The sequence below is a fragment of the Cyclospora cayetanensis genome, unplaced genomic scaffold (genome assembly GCF_002999335.1).
Source record: "Cyclospora cayetanensis isolate NF1_C8 unplaced genomic scaffold, CcayRef3 CcayRef3_contig_167, whole genome shotgun sequence".
Classification (NCBI taxonomy): domain Eukaryota; phylum Apicomplexa; class Conoidasida; order Eucoccidiorida; family Eimeriidae; genus Cyclospora; species Cyclospora cayetanensis.
The window spans coordinates 22,604-45,268 of NW_020312111.1; the positions used below are offsets into that span (position 1 = coordinate 22,604).

The 22,665-nt window shown below is 51.3% G+C and overlaps 4 protein-coding genes and 1 non-coding gene across 5 annotated transcripts; 4 read left to right on the top strand and 1 right to left on the bottom strand.

Annotated features, from left to right (window-relative positions):
* Nucleotides 1–913: 913 nt before the first annotated feature.
* Nucleotides 914–8,442, top strand: LOC113147240 (trans-splicing factor Raa3, chloroplastic-like). The gene is made up of 10 exons (XM_026337138.1): nt 914–1,335; nt 1,511–1,683; nt 2,227–2,623; nt 2,729–2,783; nt 3,024–3,398; nt 4,877–5,236; nt 5,631–5,825; nt 7,259–7,432; nt 7,697–7,890; nt 8,334–8,442. The coding sequence occupies exons 1-10, from the start codon at nt 914–916 to the stop codon at nt 8,440–8,442; spliced, it is 2,454 nt and encodes an 817-aa protein (XP_026192923.1).
* Nucleotides 8,443–13,231: 4,789 nt separating this feature from the next.
* On the top strand, nt 13,232–13,313 carry Trnas-gcu. Its single transcript has one exon. It is a non-coding gene; the product is annotated as a tRNA-Ser (tRNA).
* Nucleotides 13,314–13,357: 44 nt separating this feature from the next.
* Nucleotides 13,358–14,855, top strand: LOC34617476 (uncharacterized monothiol glutaredoxin ycf64-like). Its single transcript, XM_026337139.1, has 3 exons — nt 13,358–13,394; nt 14,060–14,367; nt 14,634–14,855. The coding sequence occupies exons 1-3, from the start codon at nt 13,358–13,360 to the stop codon at nt 14,853–14,855; spliced, it is 567 nt and encodes a 188-aa protein (XP_026192924.1).
* Nucleotides 14,856–15,444: 589 nt separating this feature from the next.
* Nucleotides 15,445–17,366, bottom strand: LOC34617477. Its single transcript, XM_026337140.1, has 2 exons — nt 16,833–17,366; nt 15,445–16,581 (listed from the first exon to the last, which is right to left on the bottom strand). Exons 1-2 carry the CDS (start codon nt 17,364–17,366, stop codon nt 15,445–15,447), a joined length of 1,671 nt encoding a protein of 556 aa, XP_026192925.1.
* Nucleotides 17,367–19,173: 1,807 nt separating this feature from the next.
* LOC34617478 (tyrosyl-DNA phosphodiesterase 2) lies at nt 19,174–22,321 on the top strand. Its single transcript, XM_022730849.2, has 3 exons — nt 19,174–19,289; nt 19,512–20,641; nt 22,065–22,321. The coding sequence occupies exons 1-3, from the start codon at nt 19,174–19,176 to the stop codon at nt 22,319–22,321; spliced, it is 1,503 nt and encodes a 500-aa protein (XP_022587245.2).
* The last annotated feature ends 344 nt before the right edge of the window (nt 22,322–22,665 follow it).

The following is a 22,665-nucleotide window of genomic DNA, read 5'->3' on the forward strand; positions in this document are numbered from 1 at the left end:
AGAGAGTGAACTCCCTACAAGGAGTACGCTGGACGCTATGTGCAACTAGCTGGGAATTTCTCGTCGAGCCTAGCGAGCGTAGCTATAAGGACGGTCGTGCGTGTTGGCCCTTCCCCGCCCTCATGGCGAACCCCTTGGGTTGGCATTGTGAGGAAAACTAGGAGCCTTTTCGAAAAAGCCTATAACCGCTTTCCATAAGGTGCGTACTGAGTCTGTAATTTCAAGAAATTCCGCTTCCTCCTGCGAGATGAGATGGAAAGTTGCGTGAATTGCCGACACAGTGCGAGTCCGCCCACCGCTTTTGTAGCGCAGCTGCCCGGCAGACGCGACCACACATGCGGGACGGGAAGAACCTCTCAGATTGAGACAGCCTGCCATGCCAAACCAGAGCAGAGAGACTGCGGTGCCTCAGCATTCTGTACGGCTTCAGTGGCGCATGGGGCCTTCTAACCTCCCGCACTCCGACAACCCAATCGCAAAGTGAGGAGATGTGTTAACACCACAGATGGGCGCAGATGCCCTCCAAGACAGTTGGCTATAAGGTTTCTATCACGCGGCTGCTCAATGCCGTTTCCAGACAGTTTCGGGCCTGAGCTGCGCATGCACATGCGCCCATGGAACGATCAGCCCCCAACCAAACACCACCCACAGCCCTTCGTCCTATTTTTTTGGTTATTTGCAATTTCCGTAGAACCCCTTTCCTGTATTTCCTCATAACAGGACTCTCCGTAACCGGAATTCCACGCCTCAAGCCTGACGCACCGTAAAAAATCGGGGGCTCCCATGGCGTCTTTTTTGTAGTGTTCGCCGTTTCGGCGATTTTCAACTCCACACAGGTTGTCAAAGGCATTTGAATTCTGAAGCGTTTGTCCGCGCTGACTTTTTGAGAAGCGTGTGCACGAGCCCGAGGGCGATGCAGTGGCGACCAGCTCGCTTCCCCTACAGGCGTGGCAGCAAAGAACGCATACAGACGGCTGTCTTTGCCTCCACAGAGCACAAACAGCAGCAACAGTCCCGCCAACTGTTGGCTATAGCTGTCGCTGGCCCCTCGACTGCAGCAGACGCCCCCGCACAAACAGCAGCCGAAGCAGCAGCAGCAGCGCCTTCCGCTGCCTCCCTCCACGAGGAACATGTGGCTCTTCTAGAGGCACTACGGGGGCTGCTGGAGGAGGCCGACCGCCTCATTTGCTGCCAGTTCCCCTCCAATTCGTCCGCTGCTGCGGTTCGGGAGAAGCAGCATCAGCTGACGGATCGCTATCACGCGTTGAAACGGCAATTCAAGTCTCTCCAGGTGTCAGGACACCTCACAGGGCCGAGTGCTGAGGTCTTCGACGTGCTGGTCAGCTCCCGAAAAAATGCACAATAAAGTAAATATAGAAAAGGTTTAAAAAAACTATACGCTGGAAAAATGCAATTTTTTTGTTTGGATTTTGGGGTTGCTTGTCTGGCTGCTGCTGCTGCAGGGTGATCCGAAGCTTCTCTGGCGGCAGAGCCTCCCCGACGAATGCAGCTGCGCGGCATTCGGCGAAAATGGGCGGCTCGATCCCCTCCCGCTGGCCATAGGCTTGCGCTGTGGTGGTTTGCTGCTGCTTGGAGGAAGCGACGGTAGGATGGTTGGCTGCAGAAGAATGCATGCACGCCTCAGCGGCTGCCGCGACGCCTTAGACAACGAAGACGCACTCAGTGCCTGGCCCTGCACGGTCCTACAGGAGCAGCAGCAGCAGACACTTCTCAAGTCGGGAGATGATGCAGCAACATGGGTAGCAGATGCGCGCAAGGGAAAACGGCGGCAGCAACAGCAACAGCTGCTCGCAGAGCAGCAAGAGCAAGAGCAGCAGCCGCAGCGAATACAACTTGCTGAGCAGGATCACTGCGCCTACGACATGCAGGGGAACAACTTTCTGCTAAGCAACCAGGTGCTGCTGCAGCAACTGCAGCAGCAGCAGCAGCAAGAGTATCAGCTGCGGCTGCTCTTCTCAAGAGCGAAGGCACAAGACACCTGGATGCGGACGCTGCTGCAGAAGGTATGGCTAGATATGCTGCTGCAGCACACGCCGCAACAGCAGAATCCACCACCACCAGCAGTACCACCACCAGCAGCAGTACCACCACCACCAGCAGCAGTACCACCACCACCAGCAGCAGTGGTAACGCTGCAGTGGCTTAGCGTAGATCGTTTACTACTGGAAGGCAACGATGTGCTTACTAGTGACTTGTTCGCCACAGCTTCTGCGCTGCGGCCAGAACCGTTGTATATATCTGCTGCAGCAGCCACTGCTGCAGCGCAAATTGCGAATTCTGGAAGGAAAGACGATCACGGCAGTAGAGCATCTGTGATCCTTGAGCCACCTCATCTTGACAGCAAGCCCTCCTTTCAGTGCCTCCTCTCCGTTGACGCTGCTGGCTGCTGCTGCCTCTCTCTGAACGGGCTGCTACCGCTCCTTACACTGCAGCTGGATCAGCTGCTGCCAAGAGGTTCAACAGAAGTATCCCAGCCTCACGTCGCGCAGCCCTCTGTTTGCATGCAACCGCAGTTGCAGCAGCACAAAACGCTGCTGCATGCGGAGGCTTCCCCAGCGAAGCGAAGACGTCCATCAACCCCACCCACACCGAGGGATGCCACGCAGCAGCAGCTGCTGCTGAGCAGCAGCAGCAGCTGCTGCCACAGCAGCAGCAGGAGCAAAGAACGCGAGAACGTCAGACTCAATAATGCCGCCACACCTCTAAGGCGTCTTTACCGCGACGCCCGAGATCCAGTGGGCAAACATGCAGCAGCAGCAAGAGCAGCAGCAGCAGCAAGAGCAGCAGCCACAACAACCACCAAGCAGTGTTGTGTTGCTGCTGCTGCTCACCACGAAGGAGAGAAATGTCTCGGATATCTGGCTGCCTCTGCCGGATGTTCGCCGACGGCTTCAGGCTTGTTTGCATGCTTTTCTGAGGAGGCAGCAGGAGCAGCAGCAGCTGCTGCTGCTGCTGCAGCTGATTCCGTCGGTGCAGCGAAGCTGGAGCCTTCAACGGCTACAGTTCCGTTGCGATTGATGCTGCAGCAGCGGCAGTTGATAGTTCGAGCAGCCACCATGAGCAGCTCCTGTGACTCTCTCGCTGTACTTCTGATCAAAGCCTCTCCTGCTGCTGACGCTGCTGCAGCTGCTGCAGCTGCTGGTAAGAGCCTTTGTGCTTATCCTAGTCATCTTCAGGCGCTTTCGAATGCAGGAGGCGGCAGAAGATGCCTTGCGCGAAAGGAAAGCTCCCACACTTCTCCAGCCGCTGCAGCGGCTTTCAAAGCCAACACTGATACAACCGCAACTGCCAAAGTGATATCACACCAGCCGTCGACGAGGCAGCAGCAACAGCTGCAGCAGGAAAATGGATTCCTGGCACTTGTCTCAATCCCATGGGTGTGTTCGTTTCCACGCACTCCGGCCTCTATGTATCTGTATACATTCAGATTCATACATACATGCACATCTGTACGTATATGCATCTCTATGTAAATATATATATCTACATTCATATATCTTATCTACATGATGCAAGCCTATTTGTGGCCAATAGAAGCAAAAATCCAATATATACATACATACATATGCATATACATGTATATGTGTATTTATGTACTTCAATTCATACCTGTATATACTTATATATCTTATCTACATGATGAAAACCTCCTTGTGGCCAATAGAAGCAAAAATCCAATATATACATACATATGTATGTATATGTATATGTATATGTGTATTTATGTACTTCAGTTCACACCTGTATATATTTATTTATATATCCTATCTACATGATGAGAACCTCTTTGTGGCCAATAGAAGCAAAAATCCAATATATACATACATATGTATGTATATGTATATGTGTATTTATGTACTTCAGTTCACACCTGTATATATTTATTTATATATCTTCTCTACATGATGAAAACCTCTTTCTGGCCAATAGAAGCAAAAATCGAATATATACATACATATGTATGTATATGTATATGTATATGTGTATTTATGTACTTCAGTTCACACCTGTATATATTTATTTATATGTCCTATCTACATGATGAGAACCTCTTTGTGGCCAATAAAAGCAAAAATCGAATATGCACATACATATATATATATATATGTATATGTGTATTTATGTACTTCAATTCATACCTGTATATACTTATATATCTTCTCTACATGATGAAAACCTCCTTGTGGCCAATAGAAGCAAAAATCGAATATATACATACATATGTATGTATATGTATATGTGCATTTATGTACTTCAATTCATACCTGTATATATTTATTTATATATTTTTATATGCATGATGAAAACCTCTTTGTGGCCAATAGAAGCAAAAATCCAATATATGCATACATAATGTATATGTGTATTTTTGTACTTCAGTTCACACCTGTATATATTTATTCATATATCTTATATGCATGCTGAAAACCTCTTTGTGGCCAATAGACGCAAAAATCCAATATATACATACATAATGTATATGTGCATTTATGTACTTCAGTTCGCACCTGTATATATTTATTTATATATCCTATCTACATGATGAAAACCTCTTTGTGGCCAATAGAAGCAAAAATCGAATATGCACATACATATGTATGTATATGTATATGTGTATTTATGTACTTCAATTCATACCTGTATATACTTATATATCTTCTCTACATGATGAAAACCTCTTTGTGGCCAATAGAAGCAAAAATCCAATATATACATACATATGTTTGTATATGTATATGTGCATTTATGTACTTTCATTCACACCTGTATATATTTATTTATATATCTTATATGCATGATGAAACCTCTTTGTGGCCGATAGAAGCAGCACAGGATCGCTGTGTCTGTGTTTCAGTTACCAGGACTGTTGCGGAACGTTGCTGCTGCACTCCACCTGATGGAGGCAGCAGAAGCAGACACGAGCTTTGCGATTGCAGCACTGCAGCAGGCAAAGGGTGTGTGGGCAGCAGCAGCAGCAGCTGCTGCTGCTGCCGAATCGTCAGACTCCATGGAATCACCAAATGGAGACTGCTGTGAACCAGAGGTAGAGCATGCAGCTCCTGCTACTGCTGCTGCTCGTTTTTCATCATGCTCCCCCGCTTCAGCAGCAGACAAAGCAGCTTCAACTTTTCCTGGTATACCTGCCTCCTTGGCTTTCGTGGCATCGGCAGCTGTCTGCGCAGACAGCTGCCGCTCGTGCGTACAGCCGCAGAAGGCGACGCGCGCTCCGTCGCTGCAGCAAGAGCAGCAGCAGCAGCCGCCTTCTCCGCCGCAAGTGCAGCAGCATCACGAAAGCCTAACGACGTCCATCGGCAGCCTGCTGTTCAAGTAAGAGCTTCAGACGGCTGCATGCAGGAGAGGTCTTTGGCTTTCTTTTCTGTGTGCTGTGCGCTTCCTTCCTCTGATCTTTCTGCTTCTTTCGATGACGGCGGCGACAGCCGTCTCCGCATGCACTTGTGCGCTTTGGCTGCGAGCAGAAATGAAGATGGCGAAGCCTTTGTCTGCGGAGGATTTGTGGTGAGTTTGGGGCTGCATGCGCTGCGGGAAGGAACGAAGGAGGCGTGTGTGTGTCTCTCTCTCGCGCGCGTCTCGACTCTGGCGGCTTGAAGATTCGCAGCTTGCTTGCTTGCTTGCGCTGTTGCTCGCAGTCGGAGCAGCTCAGTGCGGCGAGTATGATTTTGCAAGATTCGGTGCATGCAGCTACCTCGCGAGCGCAGCTGCTGGCAGCAGGCGCAGCAGCAGCGGCTGCTGCTGCAGCGGCTGCTCTTGCAGCCTCCTCGTCTGCCGGAGATGCTGCAGCAGCCGCTGCTGCTGCTGTCTTCCCCTCCCCCGCATCGGAGGAAGCTTCTGTCACAGCATGCAAAGGCACCAACCCTATGACGGGGGATGCAGCAGCAAGCATGGCAGCGAAAGCAGCAGCTATCGGGAGAGACCTTCCAGCTGTCAGCGATGCCGCTTGTGAGTGTCTCTCTTTCTCTCTCTCTGTGTGTGTATGTTTTGCCCTTTCTTGGGCGTATGCCTTCTCTCCACGCCCAACTTCTGCGCCACGTCATTCTTATCTACTGCGGCTGCTGCTGTCGATGTTTGCTGCTGTCTGGATATATATATATGTATATATTTATGCTGATATCTGTATTAACATGCTGCTGTCTGTGTATATGTATATGCTGCTATCTGTATATATGTGTGTATGCTGATGTCTGGAAATATATATATATTATTTGCTACTGTCTGCGTAGATATATCATATGCTGCTGTTGATGTGTGCTGCTGTCTAGATATATATATATGCTGGTATCTGTATGTAAAAAAAACCTCCTGTATATATGTGTGTATGCTGATGTCTGGAAATATATATATATATTATTTGCTACTGTCTGCATAGATATATATGTATGCTGATGTCTGTATATATGTATATGCTGCTATCTGTATGTATATATTATATGCTAATGTCTGTATATATATATATATGCTGCTGTCTACATTTATGTTTTTTGCTGCTCTCTTCTCTGTACCCCTCTTTAGGGGTCGTGGCTACCGAGCTGCAGGCACTGGCAGCTCGAGCAAACGCATTGGAGTCAGAAATTTCCCAAGTGCTCAGCAGCGGCAATCAGAAAGCCATAATGCAATTCGCAATTGAGACAGACGTTCTTAGACGGCATCGCAACAAAGTCAGCTGTTGCTGCTCCACCTCCGCCTGCTGTCGAGCTGCTTATTAAAGCCTCAAATCACCAGGGGAGATTTATCTGCAAAGGGTCGATCTCCTGCTGGCTGTTAAACAGCACGTCTGTTTCTTGCCTTCGCTCCTCCTTTTCCCTTCTCCTCATTTTCCTCCTTTTTCTCCTTCTCCTTTTTCTCCTTCTCTTTTCTCTCCTTTTTCTCCTTCTCTTTTCTCTCCTTTTTCTCCTTCTCCTCATTTTCCTCCTCCTCCTTTTTCTCCTTCTCCTCATTTTTCCCCTTTTTCTCCTCATTTTCCTCCTTCTCATATTCCTCCTTCTCATATTCCTCCTTCTCCTTTTCCCCTTTCCTGCTGCTGCACATGCTGCACACAGCATAAGGTGTCTGTACGTGTGTATGGGCTGTACAGGCAGCCCGCGAAACTGAGCTGCTGCTGCAACGCCTTGCGGCTGTGCGCGCAAGGATGCGACGCTTCCGGTATGTACACTGCGTGTAGCGCAGCCGCTATCGCCGGTGCATGCAGCACGAAGTGCTACTTGAGAGTTTTCTGTTTAAGGGTCGTTCGTGTGTTCGTTGTTGGCACTTGCTCAGACGGCAAATGAGCAGCGGCTTTCGCCACGATGCAAACGCAGACTCGATGGCTGTTGCACTGAAAATGCCTGGACTCTCCGCTGCCGCCCCTGCCCAGCTGATGCCAGCATCTGCTGCTGCTCTCGCCGATATAGCGGCTGCTGCAGGAGAGCAGGCGCAGCTGCAGCAACAGCCCCACAAGGCAGCGCATGCACTGCTGACCTGCCGCGAAATATCCTCCGGATTTGTAGTCTGGTGGATTGCAAGTGGAGAAGCAGCGGCAGCAGAAGCAGCAGCAGCAGCAAAAGCAGAAGCTGCAGCAAGAGGAGAGACGTTGTGCCATCGTCGTCCCCCAGCGTTTCTCTCGCGGTGCTGCATTTGGGATGCTGCTGCAGTCGCTGCTCCTGCATGCAGCAGCAGCGAGACGGGTATTTCTGCAGTAATTAACACCTGGCAGTTGGCCTTTTCCCCTGAAAAAGGCACAAACAGTGGCTCAAGTTCTCCCGCTGAGGAGTGCGTCCTCACCGCATCTTTTTCTGATGTTCATGACGTTGCTTCCCTAAGCGTCAAGGAGGTGTGTGTGGCAGCCGTATGCGGGGAAGATCCAGTTTTGCTGCTGCTGCAACAGCAGCAGCAGCGGAAGCACGAGATACAGGCCTTTGTACGGAGGTTGCAGAGCTTCTCAGGCACGCAAAGACGCATTCCAAGAGATCTGCATCTCTCCATCGAGCCTTTATCTGTACGTGTTTTCCCTCGCCTTCTTCTTGGCTTGTGCTTCTTGCAGTCTGCCTTTGCTTCAAGCTCCCGTGTTTACGGCTGCTGGTGCACCTTTCTTCTCTCTGGTTCTGGCTCGATTGCCTGTAATCCTCCATGACCTTCGCTGTCTCTGTGCTGCGAGGAAGAGTGGGCTGTTTACCGCTAATCTCCTGCAAGTGTGCTGTCGCACCTCCTTGCGACATGTAGACCCTCCAGACGGCAGAAAGTGCAGCTGGGAGGCAGGGGGAATTCGTTGTTTTTTTCTATTCTTTGTACTCTTGCATTGTCTCAAAAAGAGCCGCCAGGCATGCGTTTGTGTCTGCTGCTGCAGAGAAAGGCCGCCCTGACGTCTCGCGCACTGGGTCGGTTTTGTTTTGTTTTGCTAAAGGAGCCCACATGATGCTTGCTGCTTAATTGCTGGGTTGTTTTTTTGCGCTTTTGTGTCTTCTGCAACTCCCTGCCGCTACCCGTCGTTTCCATGAAGGAATAAAGCGTGAACTTAGCAGACAAAGGCCGGGAAAGTCTAGGAGGGAAGGCAGAGCCGGGGTGTACGTACAGCAGGGAAGGTGCAGTTTCACTCCTTGGTCGACTCGCCTAATTATTGAGCCTTCTTCGCCAGAGTGGGCAGCCACTCAAAGGCATGAGCAAAAGGGTGGGGAACTAGGCTGCGAATCGCGGCGTTGTAGGCCTTCGAGTGAAGGAAGTCTAGGGTTCAGGCAGACACCCACGATACCATCTAGAATAGCAGCATGCATCGTCATTGTGCTGCTGTCAACGCCAACCAGAGGCTCCCTGAGGGAGCAGCAGCAGCTTCAATTAGACTAGAGGCTGTTTGCAAGCTGGCAGGGAATGACACACGAATCTTCGCACCCCTGCCTGCCAACGTGCGGCAGCATGAAGACACTGCTACGACTAAGCAGACAGGATGCAAGGAGTAGCAAAGCTGACATCAAAAACATAAATAAGGGAAGGCAATGCATAGAGAGCTTCTGAGGAGAGAAGCCTGGAGGAGCCTCTTTGCATGCACACTTTTCCTCGAACCACAAAGACAATAGATCAAACAGTCTATCTACTGCGCCGATAAACATCGATTGCGAATAGGGCCGAGAAAGCAACGCGTCTGCTCTTGGCTGCGGAGGGCTCCAGGCACTGCCTGCGTGCTGCAGTTCCGCCGTTTTCTGGAAGACTTCGGAAGCGCCTCACAAGCAGCAGCCATTGCCTGCTTTCTCATTTGGACGGGGGTGCACACTTTCTAGTGTTTGAAGGAGTCTCGCAAGGCGTATACGGGCCATCTAAGCGGTACGAAGAACGCTAGGGCTGCCGCCACTGCATGCAGAAACAGCTGCGCTGCTGCCGATACAAGGATTTCCTCTCTCCCTTCTGCTGGTTCCTCTTGGATGGCGTGCCTGCCTCTGTGGATATGTGCGCTCGCTGCTGAGTGTACTTTGTTCGGGAGAGGGAGAGGCTCTCTCTCTCAATTTTGGCCAAGTGCATTGCATCTCGCGTGCACCACAGTCCGCAAGCTACAAAAACGTAGGGATCCACAGGCTCCGTGTCGGCACCTCAAACTGCACTAGTCACATTTATAGCTCGGAACTGGTCAGGAAGTGACCAGTTGCCTTGGTTGTTCATCTACTTCAGCTGCTGCAGAGTGCCATTAGCTGGATAAAAGAGACGCAGGGTTGTGTGCATGTGTGCTAGATGCTAAGAGCAGCTACCTGTTTGGCATTTTTAAGGGGTGCAGTACCGTGCACTACTCCAGCCGTCCTCGCCTTCTTCTTGGGAAGTCGGAGGAACGCCGGAGGCGGAAAGAGGGTGCTTGCTTTGTTTGAGAGGGACACTCAATAGACTTGATCATGTGCGCATTGAGTCTGGAGTTGCGTGTCTCTCTACGGAACCCTTCGATAAAGCGCTCCCTAATTAGTTTGAGGCCAGCCGAGGCACTGGCTTAGACGCGCTGGAAGACTCATACGTGGAGCCTGCTTGCTAGCGGCTGGTCACAATTGGGCACATCCGCGAACTCTTTATTGATGGTTACGCAGTTTTGTTTTCCCTCGACTTAAAGTTCAATGAAATCCTCCAAGAAAGAATCGGGTTCAAAACAAGGAAGAGGGGGATGCGCGCTCAGAACTGCCTTCTCTTAGTGTGCTGCTGGGTTGCGCGCCGCATCAAAGCTCTTGCACTCACCGTGCTGAGGCACCTTTTGTACTTTGCACGCCATATATGAAGTCGCCCGCGTCGAAAAGACCATTATGTGCCGTCGTCTAACGTTTCTTTCATGACACCTATCTGCGTAGGGAGCAGCTATGGCCAGGTGCGTTCCTTCCACTAGGTCGCCTATGGCCTGCCTAGGATCATGTCATGGTGCACGTTTTCAACATGATCGTCACGCACCATCCTTATCGGAAATACCTCCCTTTCCAGTAGCCCTCAACTCTCCTGGCCTCGCCAATCTTTGCATTCGGCTGCCCGATACAAAATCTGAGCCTTAAAGAGGGCGCTAAAAACCAGTCCTGGCAGCTTGCAATTCTCCGCCACCTCAGGTAACTGGTCCACTGTTACATCCAGTATCAAGGAATGTAAATACTTCCTCACCAATAATGCCAACTTGTGCGACCTGCGTTGTATCTACTTCCAGCTATGGTTCGATCCCCTGTGCCTCCCCTCACTGCGCCTCACCGTGCATGAAGACATGTCGTTTCCCTGGTTCGCTTCCTTTGCTTTCCAAGCAGCCTTCTTTCGCTGAGCTCACTCTTGTTGCTCAAGTTCTTCGGCTTTTGCACGCCTTTACAATTACAAATTATGTGACTCAATTTCCCTAAATAGCAGTAAGTGAGGTTTGGGGGACTGTCTGAGCTGCCTGGGAACGTGGGGTCACTCTGGCTCATTTGGCCGTCCACCTTTGACTGCAGAGTAGGAGTGCTGTCCTAAGCCCCACACCAATATAATTAAGATCCCGAATTGGCTGTCTTTCCGTAGTCTGAAGACGCAGGAAGTGCACTCATTTGCTCATGCAACATCGAGTAGTCCCCTATTTGCAGTAGCCCTACTGGTCGACTGATAACTCGCTGAGTGGCTGCCCAGCCTGCAGCTACTTCACATTGTACTTCGGTTGAACCCCAGCTGGACCACTGCTAAAGGACCCACTTGTCAACACTGTAACTTTCGCGCACCAAAAGCTTCATATTTATCGAGATACCAACTCCCTGATAGAGTGTCCTGCTTGTTTCTCGATGATCCCAAAGCATGCTGTTGACCTACTCTCCTCATTAACAACCAATGAAGCAGCGGGCTTGTATAAAGGCGTCAACTGTAGTAGTGCCCGAAGCAGACGGCCTCCGGTACATGCGTAGAGCCACAATTAAAGTGCCTCTCCCTTCAATAAGCATGCTGCAAGGTGCCTTCGTTCCTTTGCTTTCCGAGGCACAAAGCGAGGAACATTTTCAATCGGCTGATAAAATCTTCCAGTGATTGCCCATCCTTAGAGTGACCGCCATACTTTATTGGACAGCATGGTCTCATCGACGTATTCGTTAAACTTTTTGGCTGGTACAATGTGGTTTTCTACCAGTTGTGAAGATACGCTGCGTTCACAGCAGCTCACATTCCTGCCTCTGCCGCCCCAACAGGCGCTGTGAGCCCTCCACTTCCATCACCAAAGGGGCTTTCCGCCCAGCCTGTTGCCAAAGGCAGGCAAGTTACTGAATCACAAAATGACTTGCTCAAAGCCGGACGGCTGTTGTAGGGAAACCTGAAATCCCACTGCAATCACCGCTACTGGGTGAGCGGAGAGCAGTGGTATCGACCATGCGGTGCTAATAACTGTATCAGTTCATCTATGGTCTCCGTAGGAAGACAGTTCATCGCGGATTAAGTGCACGCTTAATACCAAGTTAGTCAATGTTTCCAAGAAGAGCTTTCTCTTTCTCCTGAGTGCGCCTTCCGAGTTTCCTAGATGAGGGAGGAGGGACAATTAGGGTGAGTGTTTCTGCACTCCCTTTGCGTTCCAACCATTCATAGCTAGCTGTAGCTAGCAACTGGGGCACACCCAAAAAAAGCATAGTCTAGCGACTTAACTGTCCTATACAAATCATAATAGATACGATCCGACCGAATAAATAGTTAATCATTTGCTAAGCTTGATATGACTAGTGTAGTAGAAAGCGTTTAAGTGTAGGTAGGCCCGCCACAAATAGACATTTTTGTCTTTCCTGCTATGCCAGCATCTTTGCTCCCCTTCTACCCAGGTGGTATAGTGTTGCGTCTGCATGTTTCTTGCCTCTCGCCCTCAGAAGCATGAGCTTTCTAGGCGTCTCGACCCTTGTATATCCCTTTTCCTAGCAGCAGAATCGGAGGACTCGCTTCTGGTGTGGCGTATAGAGTTGTGCCTCTCTGTTACCTGGGTGTTCGTTGCTCCATCCTTCGTGCAGCTGCCCATGAACAAGGAGTTGATATATAACGCCATGAAAGGAAGCGTTAAATGACAACGGTCCCTGAAAGCGATGCCACATAAACGTACGAAAGAAGAGACAAGGGGATAAGGGCGCACTGAAATGTGTGCTCTAGGATTCTAGGATTAGATCGGTCGTTAGGCAAGCCAAGAATTAGATAGGCCGACAACTGAAGTCAAATAAAGTCAATAGGGTCGTTCTTTGTAATTCTGTGTTCATGTTCACTGCATATCTTCCAGTACAACCATCCGCCAGGAGAACGGCCGGGACTCTGGATGACAGTTCATGTTTTCCCGCCAGATTGTTAGGGCCGTACTCTACCTCACTTCATAAAACAAAATACACACGAGTAGCTGTGAATCTCACTTCGAAATTCGTCGAAACTCAATTGACGTCGTTTAAGCAGCTGCCTGTACACCTCGCTCAAGGCAGCAACGCGGGTCCACAGAATTCAAGTATTTGTACCAACCTACTATGCCACTAGCTTCGTGTGAATGAGGGTGACGTTCTCAACGAGATCATAAAGGAAGACTGTTTTTCTGACTTTTTGTGAAGTTTGCAAAGTCATGCGTAGTGCTGAGAGCTCGCAGACTACATTCCATTGGTGCCCACTAGGCTATACTGCTCTAGCATCCCCTCACCTCTTGGAGCAATTACATTCATCTTGTTCATTTTGAAGGCAGAAGTTTTGCGAATTTATGAATGTTTTCCAAAATTTTAGGTCGATGCCTATCTGTTGGCGGCGGCATATCGGCAACGTGGCCGAGTGGTTAAGGCGGTGCCCTGCTAAGGCATTGGGTTCTGCCCGCGTAGGTTCGAATCCTGCCGTTGTCGCTTCTTTCATTTCTTACTCTGCACAGTTGTAACTTGGGGTTAATATGGGAGATGTTGACAATCCACAGTGTCTTGAAGGCAGTTGCTCTTTCCTTAAATGGTTGTACCCAGCTTTTCTGTGGCCCTTCCAAAGGCGGGGCAGCCATTTAAACTCGGAGGCGCCACTGATTCCGGTTACCCCACCGCAAACGAGGTCCCCGGCCTGTCTGCATAGTGTCCACAGTGATTCATTAGTTCCTTTCGCTGTGAATTACGTGTTATTTGGTTGAGTCAATTTTTAACGAACCGAGGACCTTTGGCACTTCTAAAGCGCGTCGTTTTCAGTTGCCTCGTGTCTACTCGACGGGATTCGCTCCCGAGCAACTTCCGTCGGCTGCAGATACACAGTTCCTCCGATATTGTTTAGGGCCCTTTCGGGTACACACACTCGTCTCCTGCTTCTCGGTGCTGCCTCCACGCCGTTTACTGCCCTTGTATAGGGCTGTACACTATGTCATACAGCCTAGAGGCTGGCAGTGTTGTGGGGAGGCAGTAGGTACGGAGGAAGGAGAGCGCCAAGAACACTCTTGCTTGTATTGCTCCATCTTCTGCCAGAACCAGGGGTCTTTTTAATCGTCGCATGCATCTCATGGCTGGGAAGGGAGATCAAGGGCACCCGCTGCGGCAGCACATGCGGGTGTTGCTGGTGCTGCTGTTGCTGCAGTTGCCCTCGCTGGGGAAAGCCTTTACTGTAAGAGGCCCTAAAGCAGCGCTTTATGCTGATTTCCCTCGCGCTACTTCAAGCCTCCCTTCAGCAGACTGCAGGAGCGTACACTCCCATTTTGAGGGAACAGCGTCTCCAGGGATCAGGGGCTCCCTAGCGGTCTCGCCCTCTACTGGTGGCGCTAACCTGTTGCTCCCTCCTGATGAGTCGAACTCGAGATCAGCCGTGTCTCGCGAGGCCCTTGATCGGGTGGCGGAGCTGGTGAAAAACAACGAGTTGTTTGCATTTATCAAGGGGTCACCAGAAGAGCCCCAGTGCGGATTCAGCAGGGTTGTCATACAGGTGCTACGCGTAAGTAAAGCAAGGCACGAAGGGGCAGGTTGTGTGCATACACCTGAGGTTTCGAACTATATACTCTTTCTGCCCCATCCCTATTTACGCTCTAGGCGCATATAATGAATGCCTATGCTGCATGCTTTGCTATAAAGGGTTTTCATCTGGTCTGTTCTTGGTCGTACAAAGTAGGCCCGGCGTCGTTCGCGCCTGACTGTGTTGCCTCCAAGTGTAATACGGCCGCTTTACGGCTAAAATTCATGGTTTGTGTTATTGCTGCTCAGGCGTGCGGTGTTACTTCAATCCCGTACCAGGATGTCCTCTTGGATCCTGAATTGCGAGCAGCCGTTCGGGTGTATGGGCAGTGGGAAACGTTTCCCCAGGTGTACATACACCAAGAACTCATTGGAGGAGCAGATATCCTTTTGGACATGTTTAAAAAGCAAACACTGCAAGAACTGCTGCAGAAGCACAGCCTTGTTCAGGAGGACAGTGCCCACCCGTAAAGCATACGGAGGCGGGCAGCAAACAGCTCAAACCTAGCTAGCAACTCTTGAAATAACACTCTGGAGGCTCGTTACAAATTGCGCATGCCCAAGGGCCAATGCATGTGGGGCTTTTAACTTTGGGGTGCAGAGTTTAAGGTTCTGGACGTGAAGGGCCCATAGCAACTGGCAAGAAAAATAGCTCATGGCCATTCCGGGAATCGGAAGCGCCTATGGAACCCGTGAGAGGTAGCAGCAGAAAATCTTCGGAGTTCCTGAAGTCAATTGCATTAACAAGTAGCATCTAAGTTTTTGGATGTTGTGCGGTTTAGGATCTAGGGGATAGCAAACCGTAGGGCCTTTCGCTTAGTGGTAAGACAATCTAGATGTATGGGTTTACGGTTTATGGTTCTTATGCGTCGGGTGTTCAATCTCCTTTCTTTCTTTGCCTGCCGCCAGTTCCAGCGCCTCGGCACACGCGCCCAAACGAACTGCCTGCCAACGCACATGCATGTGCACATGCAATAGCCTTCATTCACAACCGTAGAAAGCAAACCCGCGAAGGCGCTGGTTACCTTGCTCTTAAAGCATCTCGCTAGGTTGTTCATTTCTACGGAGTAAGCTCTGTGGCGTAATACGCTAGGATTACATGTCTTGCTGTTGCGAGGGCCTTGTGTGGTTGCTTCATCTGTTGCTGGGCCTTGCTGTACAGACACTCCACCGCTTCTCGGATTTGTTTGGCGTTTCTCGGTTGCCACTGCTGCTGAAGTAGCCATTCTCGAAACTCCCGAACAAGCATCGTGGGCCGCTGTGGCTCACCGTCCACTGATGTCTCCTTTCTATCTAGCAGCTGCTGCTGATTAGCAGCAGCAAGTGCTGTCGCTGCGGCAGCGCGGGCTTTCGACCCAGTCGTCGCTGAGGGCAACTTTGTTGTTACCACTGCTGTAGTCGCCTGCTCAACGGCAGCAGCAGCTCCTCCTCCTGCCAGAGCTGAAGGGTCCCCTTCCAGCGCTTTGAATTGTAGATACGCATCAAAGTCGCCGACTGCAGCGGGGGAAAGGCTCGCTCCAATCAACCATGGATCTTCCTGCAGCTTAAAACAAAGGCGGCGCCACTCCTCACAGGGGAGAGAAGCGGCCTCTGGTGCTGCTGACGCCGGACGTACTGCTTCTGCGCCTGATTGCTTGGTAATCCCCATACGGCTAATTCTACGGCTGGTGCCAGCAGCAGATGCAGCGTTTCCAGCAATACTCGTGTTGTTCTTGATTTCGCTGCGCAATGCAGCACTTCCAAGGGCTAATAGGTTCTCGATAATGGCCTCCAGTTGCCAGTCAGCCAAAGCATAAACTTTGCTGCCACCGCTATTGCAAATACATCTGGTCCTTGTTCTCTTGAGGGAGTCAGTAGGATGGCAACTTTCAGGCACCGTCCTCTGATTTGTATCTCCTTCAGCTGTTCCCCGCAGAAGTTGCTGCACCATAGTGGGCTTGTTGCTGCACTGACGGTCTTGCCGCTTTTCCGCTAATGCCGCGGCGCGAAGGACGTGAGCCTCGCAAGGAGAAAATGTGGCCTGGGAGAGATCGGGCATTTTTTGGAGACAAAAGGCAGCCGATGCTTCCTTTTGCATCTGCCCTTGCCGCAGTTGGTTTGACCGTGGTGCTTTAGGGATTGAATGAGTGCCTCTGGGGGGTGGCAGGACTGAAGGGGACTTTCTCTCCTCCACCGTCACAGGCAGGCAGTCGAGCAGCTGTAATGAAATTGTGGCCTGCACTACGCGGGCCCTGTGGAGCAGCAGTAAAAAAAAAATGCTTTAGAGCTAGCAGGAGCGTTTGCGGGGATTAGTCAGAAACAGCATCAGCCTCAGCAGAGATAGCTATATGCGCGAAATAGCGATTTGTGGCTAAGCAAAGTCCGTCCTTTTCTTTTCTGCACGTTCTGCAGCAAGCGTAGCTCCAGCTAGTGTTCCTGCTGCGGCTGCTGCAGATACCTGTAGCGTGCTTCAGCAGTAATGGGGTTGCCCAGGAGGTTGAGCGTGCGAAGTCTTTTAAAGGCGTGAACTGCGTTGCACTGTTCTTCGACACTGTGAATTCGGTTTTCTGCCAAAGACAGGATCTCCAAGCTGTTTCGGCTGCCGGAGAGAGAAGGGATAGCGCAGAGTTCGTTGTTGTCGGCATATACCTCTTTCAGGTAACAGCAAAGAGAAAGGGGAGAAAGGGAGCGCAGGCAGTTTCGGTTGAGCCATATGTAACGCAGAGAACGGAGATATGCGAAAGAATGTGCCAGACAAACCCCACCCAAATCACACAGGTGAAGTTCCTCCACAGAAGACAGACGAGAACACGAGGCGCCACACGCCCCAGGATGTAGTACGGGAGAACCTGATTCTTCCATTGTTTCTGCGGGTGTTGTTTTTGCTAGTGGTGCGCTATCCGCTGTATGTGCAAAAGTTCTAGTTTTGGGTTTGGTGTTCGTATCCAGGCCCTCAGTGTAACCCTTGCCCTCGGGGTTGGCGTGATACAGCTTTTTCGGCATCGTGCTGCTTCGAGTAAAGACGCAGAGAGAAGCCAACGGTGGTCAGACACTACACATGCAGGCCTTTAGATGTGTAGGTTTCACGTAGGGTCTACTTCTGCCTCTTCCCGTGTTTTTCTCTTCAGGGCAACCCCAGAGGGGAACCGTGAAGGAGCATGGACAAAACGAAATCGATGTGCAAGTTCGCCATGTAGACGATGTACTGTCTCTAGCGCTATACGGCTTCCTGTAAAGCCCTCATGCCAGTCTCTTACTCTTGGAAAAGGTGCAAGGAACCCTTGTTGCGGCGAGAGGAAGGGCCCCCTGAGGCGATATCCCTCTAGGTCTTTCCCTTACTGCCTATTGTCATGGGAAACTGTGCATTCTACTTGGACGCGAGGCAACTGTCTACATACACCTCGGCCTGAGCGTTTGTTTGAGGAGGACTTGTATTACTGAAGTCACCCTCCAAGTTGAACGTAGCAGGCACCCTATAGGGTATGCGGAGGAGAGAAGACATTGGGTTGCAGCGTGCGACAGAAGAAATCACTTGGGCAAAGACTTGGGCACTCTTGATGGCTATGCTTATCTCTGTAAGAATACAATTGCTGATGCTACTGCTGGAGAGTCTTTGGCTGGCCGCCCGGTAGCAGCATCTGAGCGAGAGCATTTAAACGCACCTGAAACAGAGGCAGCAGACATTGAGAAAAATGGAAACGATCCAGATGTCCAATCTATGGTGCACTTCTTACACTTCAGGTTCTTATTCAAAACGCAACACAAGCCTTTGTGCGTACCAACGCATGCAGACAGACGCCGCGCCCAACGATTATGAATTGCGCCTAGGCAGTAACATCGCAGTTTCCACCAGTTTTCAAAGGGAAGTTAGCCTAAATGGCGGTTTGCTTGCTGCCTTCTTCCTTCTTGGCCAGCTTTATAGGCCATAAATCCTACAAGGCATCGGCCGACTAGCGTCGTCACTGTATGCATTCACGTACCTACACCAACACACACGCACTCCTCCACGTTAGCGCCACTTGTAAAGAGTTTCAGGATCTGACTGATGCTTACCGTTGCTGTACCGTCCATTGTTGGTACTTTTTCTGCCTTGCCTTGCGTTGTACTGCTCTGCATCGGCGGCCTCTTGCCGCTTCCCCTCCATACTGCTGTTGCTTTCTCTCTCCCTCCAGCTTCTGCCGGAATTGCCTCTGCCCTTGGATCTCCTCAAGAGGTCCCCCTGAGGGCTCTTTCAAGAGATGCGAGTTTCGGGTGCCCCCCTCCGGTGTCACTACACCCCGAAGCGAGCAGTACCCCAATGAATCCCCAACACGACCGCAGCCAGAATCCCGAGGAGGCCATCGATAAAGAGGTAGCAGAACTGAGACGCATGTGCGCGGAGAGGTATCAGAAGCACCTTCAGCAGCAAGATAAGCAGCATGAGCGGAAATGCCACCAGACGCAGGAGGACGATGAGCCTCAGTACATAAGCAGCAGCAGCGAGGATTTGAATCGAGAAACGGGGCGAGCAGAGACAGCGATATCCCTGCCAAGCAGCAGCAGCTGCGGCAGCACAAGAAGCAGCCTCCCCAGACACCGGCCGTACATAGCCGCCATCGACACCAACACTGACTCGACTCAGCTTTCTGAAGGTCCCCCCCTCACCAACAACAACCAGAGCAGCTCCAGCAGCGGCCGCAAGAGAAAGAAAGGATCAACTGGTGGCTTCGGCGATTCGTTTCCCAGGAATGAAAGCTCCGAAACCAAAAGTTCGGCTCCGCAGAGCATGCATGGGAGCAGTAGCAGTTGCGGGGGTGGCAGCGCGAGCAGCATGAAGACGGGAGAATCTGGCTCTGGCAGTGCCCCTCTCAGTGCGGATACACCGGAAAGCCTTTTCCCAGACTCTGCTCTTCCAATCTGGCGAGATGAATTCGATCTGCTTACCTGGTAGGATTCGAGGAGGCGGCTGTTACTGAAACGGCAAATACGGCAACGCAACATAGGCCACAGCGTTGGGAACGTGAGGAGCGTGCAGCTATCGTAGGTAGGATGTGCTGCTGCTTCTTCTCCTTTTTGCTCTGGGCGTGTTTTCGCACCGCCGCTTTCGTCCTCTTTCTCATGCGAATGTAGCTGTGTGTCATCAGCCTTTGTTCGTTGCCGCTGCTGCAGGAATCTGGACGGACTCGATGATCGCATGCTGCGCCTGCGGATGCTCGCAGTCTGTTCTGAAGTGCTGCAGCGACGCCCAGCAGTGGTGTTGCTGCAGGAGGTCGTTGATAGCAGTGCCAGGCTGCTTCAGCAGCGACTGCAGCAGCATTACAGGCTGTACTTACCTCGGCCTCCCCCATCTTCTGACGCAGCTGCTGCTCCTCCAGAAGCGTCGAGCGACACGCAGGCACTGGTTCCTGGCTGTCCTTATTACTGTGCAGTGCTTCTTTGCAGAAAGCAGATGGTGCCGCCTGCGCGAGGAGAGCTGCAGTCTCTTTGGTTCCCAGGCAGCAGCATGGGGAGGCATTTGTTGTATGGATGCTGCAGCAGCAGCAAACGACCCCAGGAGCCTCTGCTGGTGCTAACCACCCACTTGGAGTCGATGAGGCCGTTTATGCAGCAGAGAAGGGAGCAGCTGATGCACTGCTTCCGACTCATGGAAGCCGTCACTACGGCTGACCCCCTGCAGCAGCATGAGGAGCAGCAGAAGGAAGAGGGGCCAGTCTTCTCCGACGCATTCCCCCTGGGAAAGGCTGAAAAAGTCAGCACTGCGATCCTTGCAGGAGATCTGAATCTCAGAGATGACGAGCTCCTGCTGGATCGCCGACACCATCAACAGGGGGGGCCAAATAAGCGATTCAAAGGCGGAGGCGGAAGCAGCAGCAGCAGCAGCGATACAATTGTGCCCAGGGGAACGATTGACGCATGGGAATTCTTGGGGCGAAGCTCTAGGTGTATGTACACCTGGGACATGTTGTGGAACGACAACCACGCCGAAGTCAAGAGGCGCTACAAGCCGAGATGCAGATTCGATAGGGTGTTCGTCACCTCAGACCCTCCTCTGCAGCTTTCTTCGCGCCAGGAAGGCGAACTCGAAGACGCCTCTCCCCCCAGTGGCTCTCCAGAGCGCTCCAAGAAGGGGCTTTGCCAGGAAAGCGGAATCGACGAACCAACAGCTGCAGCAGACCAACCCCGTTGGTGCCCTGTTGGGATGAGCCTGGTTGGCACCCAGCGACTCGAAAGCGTCGGCTGTTTTCCCTCAGATCATTTTGGCATTCTGTGCCGCTTTAGAAGGCTAGGAGGATCAGACGGTACGCTCGGTAGTTCTTTCAGGGGCCCTCGCAAAGCAACGCGTGATCCGAAAGGGCCCCCTGATACCCAGCGTGCAGCGCAGACCTAAACAGGCTCTGAAGGGGGGCCCCCTGGATAGACTGGTGGTACTTATACGGCTACAACCCTGACGTAGCCACTAAGGGGCCCTCTTGCACTTGGCCTACCTCCGTCCAACGAACGAACGCCTCCCTAGAGGCTTCTTAACGATCTAAGTAACACCAACGAACGTCTCCCTAGAGGCTTCTTGACGATCTAGTTGACACCAACGAACGTCTCCCTAGAGGCTTCTCAACGATCTAGTTGACACCAACGAACGTCTCCCTAGCGGCTTCTCAACGATCTAGTTGACACGGGGGAGACGCAGGGGACCCTACTTCGTGTTGAGTGGAGAAGTACTTCCTGCAACGTAGCCTGGCCATTTTTTCTAGCTGCAGCAAGTGGCAAAAGTGAAAGCTGCCTGTGAAGTCTACATTTGTGAACTAAACGAGCAGACACCAAAAAATGTAAAGCTAAATTTCAGTCTAGTGACTGATAAAACGAACAGCAGCATAATCGTGAAAGCCTGCACGGAGTTATGGGCCTCTGGCGGCTTCCTACGGCAAATTCGGCTCCAAGCTTGGCAGCGGATATCTCAGGGGTTGCCATTGGATGCCCCTGATTCTATGCAGTGGTGACTCCTATAATCTAGTCTACTCTGCAGAAGCGTGTTTTGGTCAAAGGCAAGGGCAATTACACAGAGGTTTTAGCCAACCCACTTGGGTATAGCACCAAGCTACACTTTGGCCGTAACGCTGTTGCGAATGTCTCCGTAGGGGGCGACACTACTGCGGTCCCATCGCCAATTTGGTAGGCTACTTCGCATTTTCAGGAAAGCTTCCCTTTTCCCCCTCTAGTGTCTCACAATTACCGACATGAGAGGAGGGGGCAAGCGAGGCTGTGCTGCGTTGCTGTACCCTTTGAGCACTCAAAGCAGTTACAGCTATATGCAGATAACATCTGGAGCACGCGCACACAACATTCTTTAAGTGTGCCGGACTAACGGTACTGTGCAATAATTTAAATATACGAACACGCAAATCTATTAGTCAATTCTATCCTTATCTGTATACAGCTAGTGTAACAAAAGTACGTGTGTAACGTGTCACGTTAGGTGCTATGTGCAACTAGCTAGGACTGCTTGGGGTGCCTCTAGGGTGCAGCAAAGCGCACCCTAGCAGCCCCTGTGCCATCACGTCCGATGTCAAGAACTGCGAGAACATGGGAAGGAAGGAGCTTGCTTGGTGAAAATATTAATTTTCTACCAAGTTGGTGGTGAGCCGGGCTTAAGCGTCGCCCTACGTAGGCCGTAGGTGAAGCGTGACACCTCGTGCCTCCAAATACGTGAATGTGCGACACGCTTAGAATGGATACTGGTATCTAGCGGGGGAGGTCCTGCTACTCCTGACGCTCTCAGAGTAGACACACACACTCGCGCCGACCGGTACGCGATAGATGCTATTGTAGCCAAGCAGTTATTTCAGATGTGCCTATGCGTGCGAAAACGTTCACCCCATGAGGGTAGCGCGTGTGCTTGCAGAGTTATTGCTTGCAAATGGGAGGAGGCATGCCCCAAGAGTGCAGCTGGCCGGACCCTCAGTGACGGTTCCCACGAGGCTTGAAACCACTTGGCCTAATGACAAATCGGAAGAGGAGGAACAAAGCTCTTTTGAGAAGCTGTTGCTACCGCTCTCTCCAGGTAGCTTACCACGCTCCCAATTTGGGAGTGTTCTTAGGGGTGACTGACGATGCAAAACGGTGTTCAGTCGACGTGGGGCTCGGCTATGAACCCCTTAAGCTGGAGAAGTAGGCTTCCACGGGCGAAACATTGACACTAGATGAAAAAGGAGGAATTCAAGCGTCAGAATTGCGAGAAAATAACGGAAAATGGTGGTATTTCTGTGCGATTTTGCACAAGGTCTTCTCTGAGGCCTGTTTAGGTATTCGATGCCCGAAGGGTGGTCCT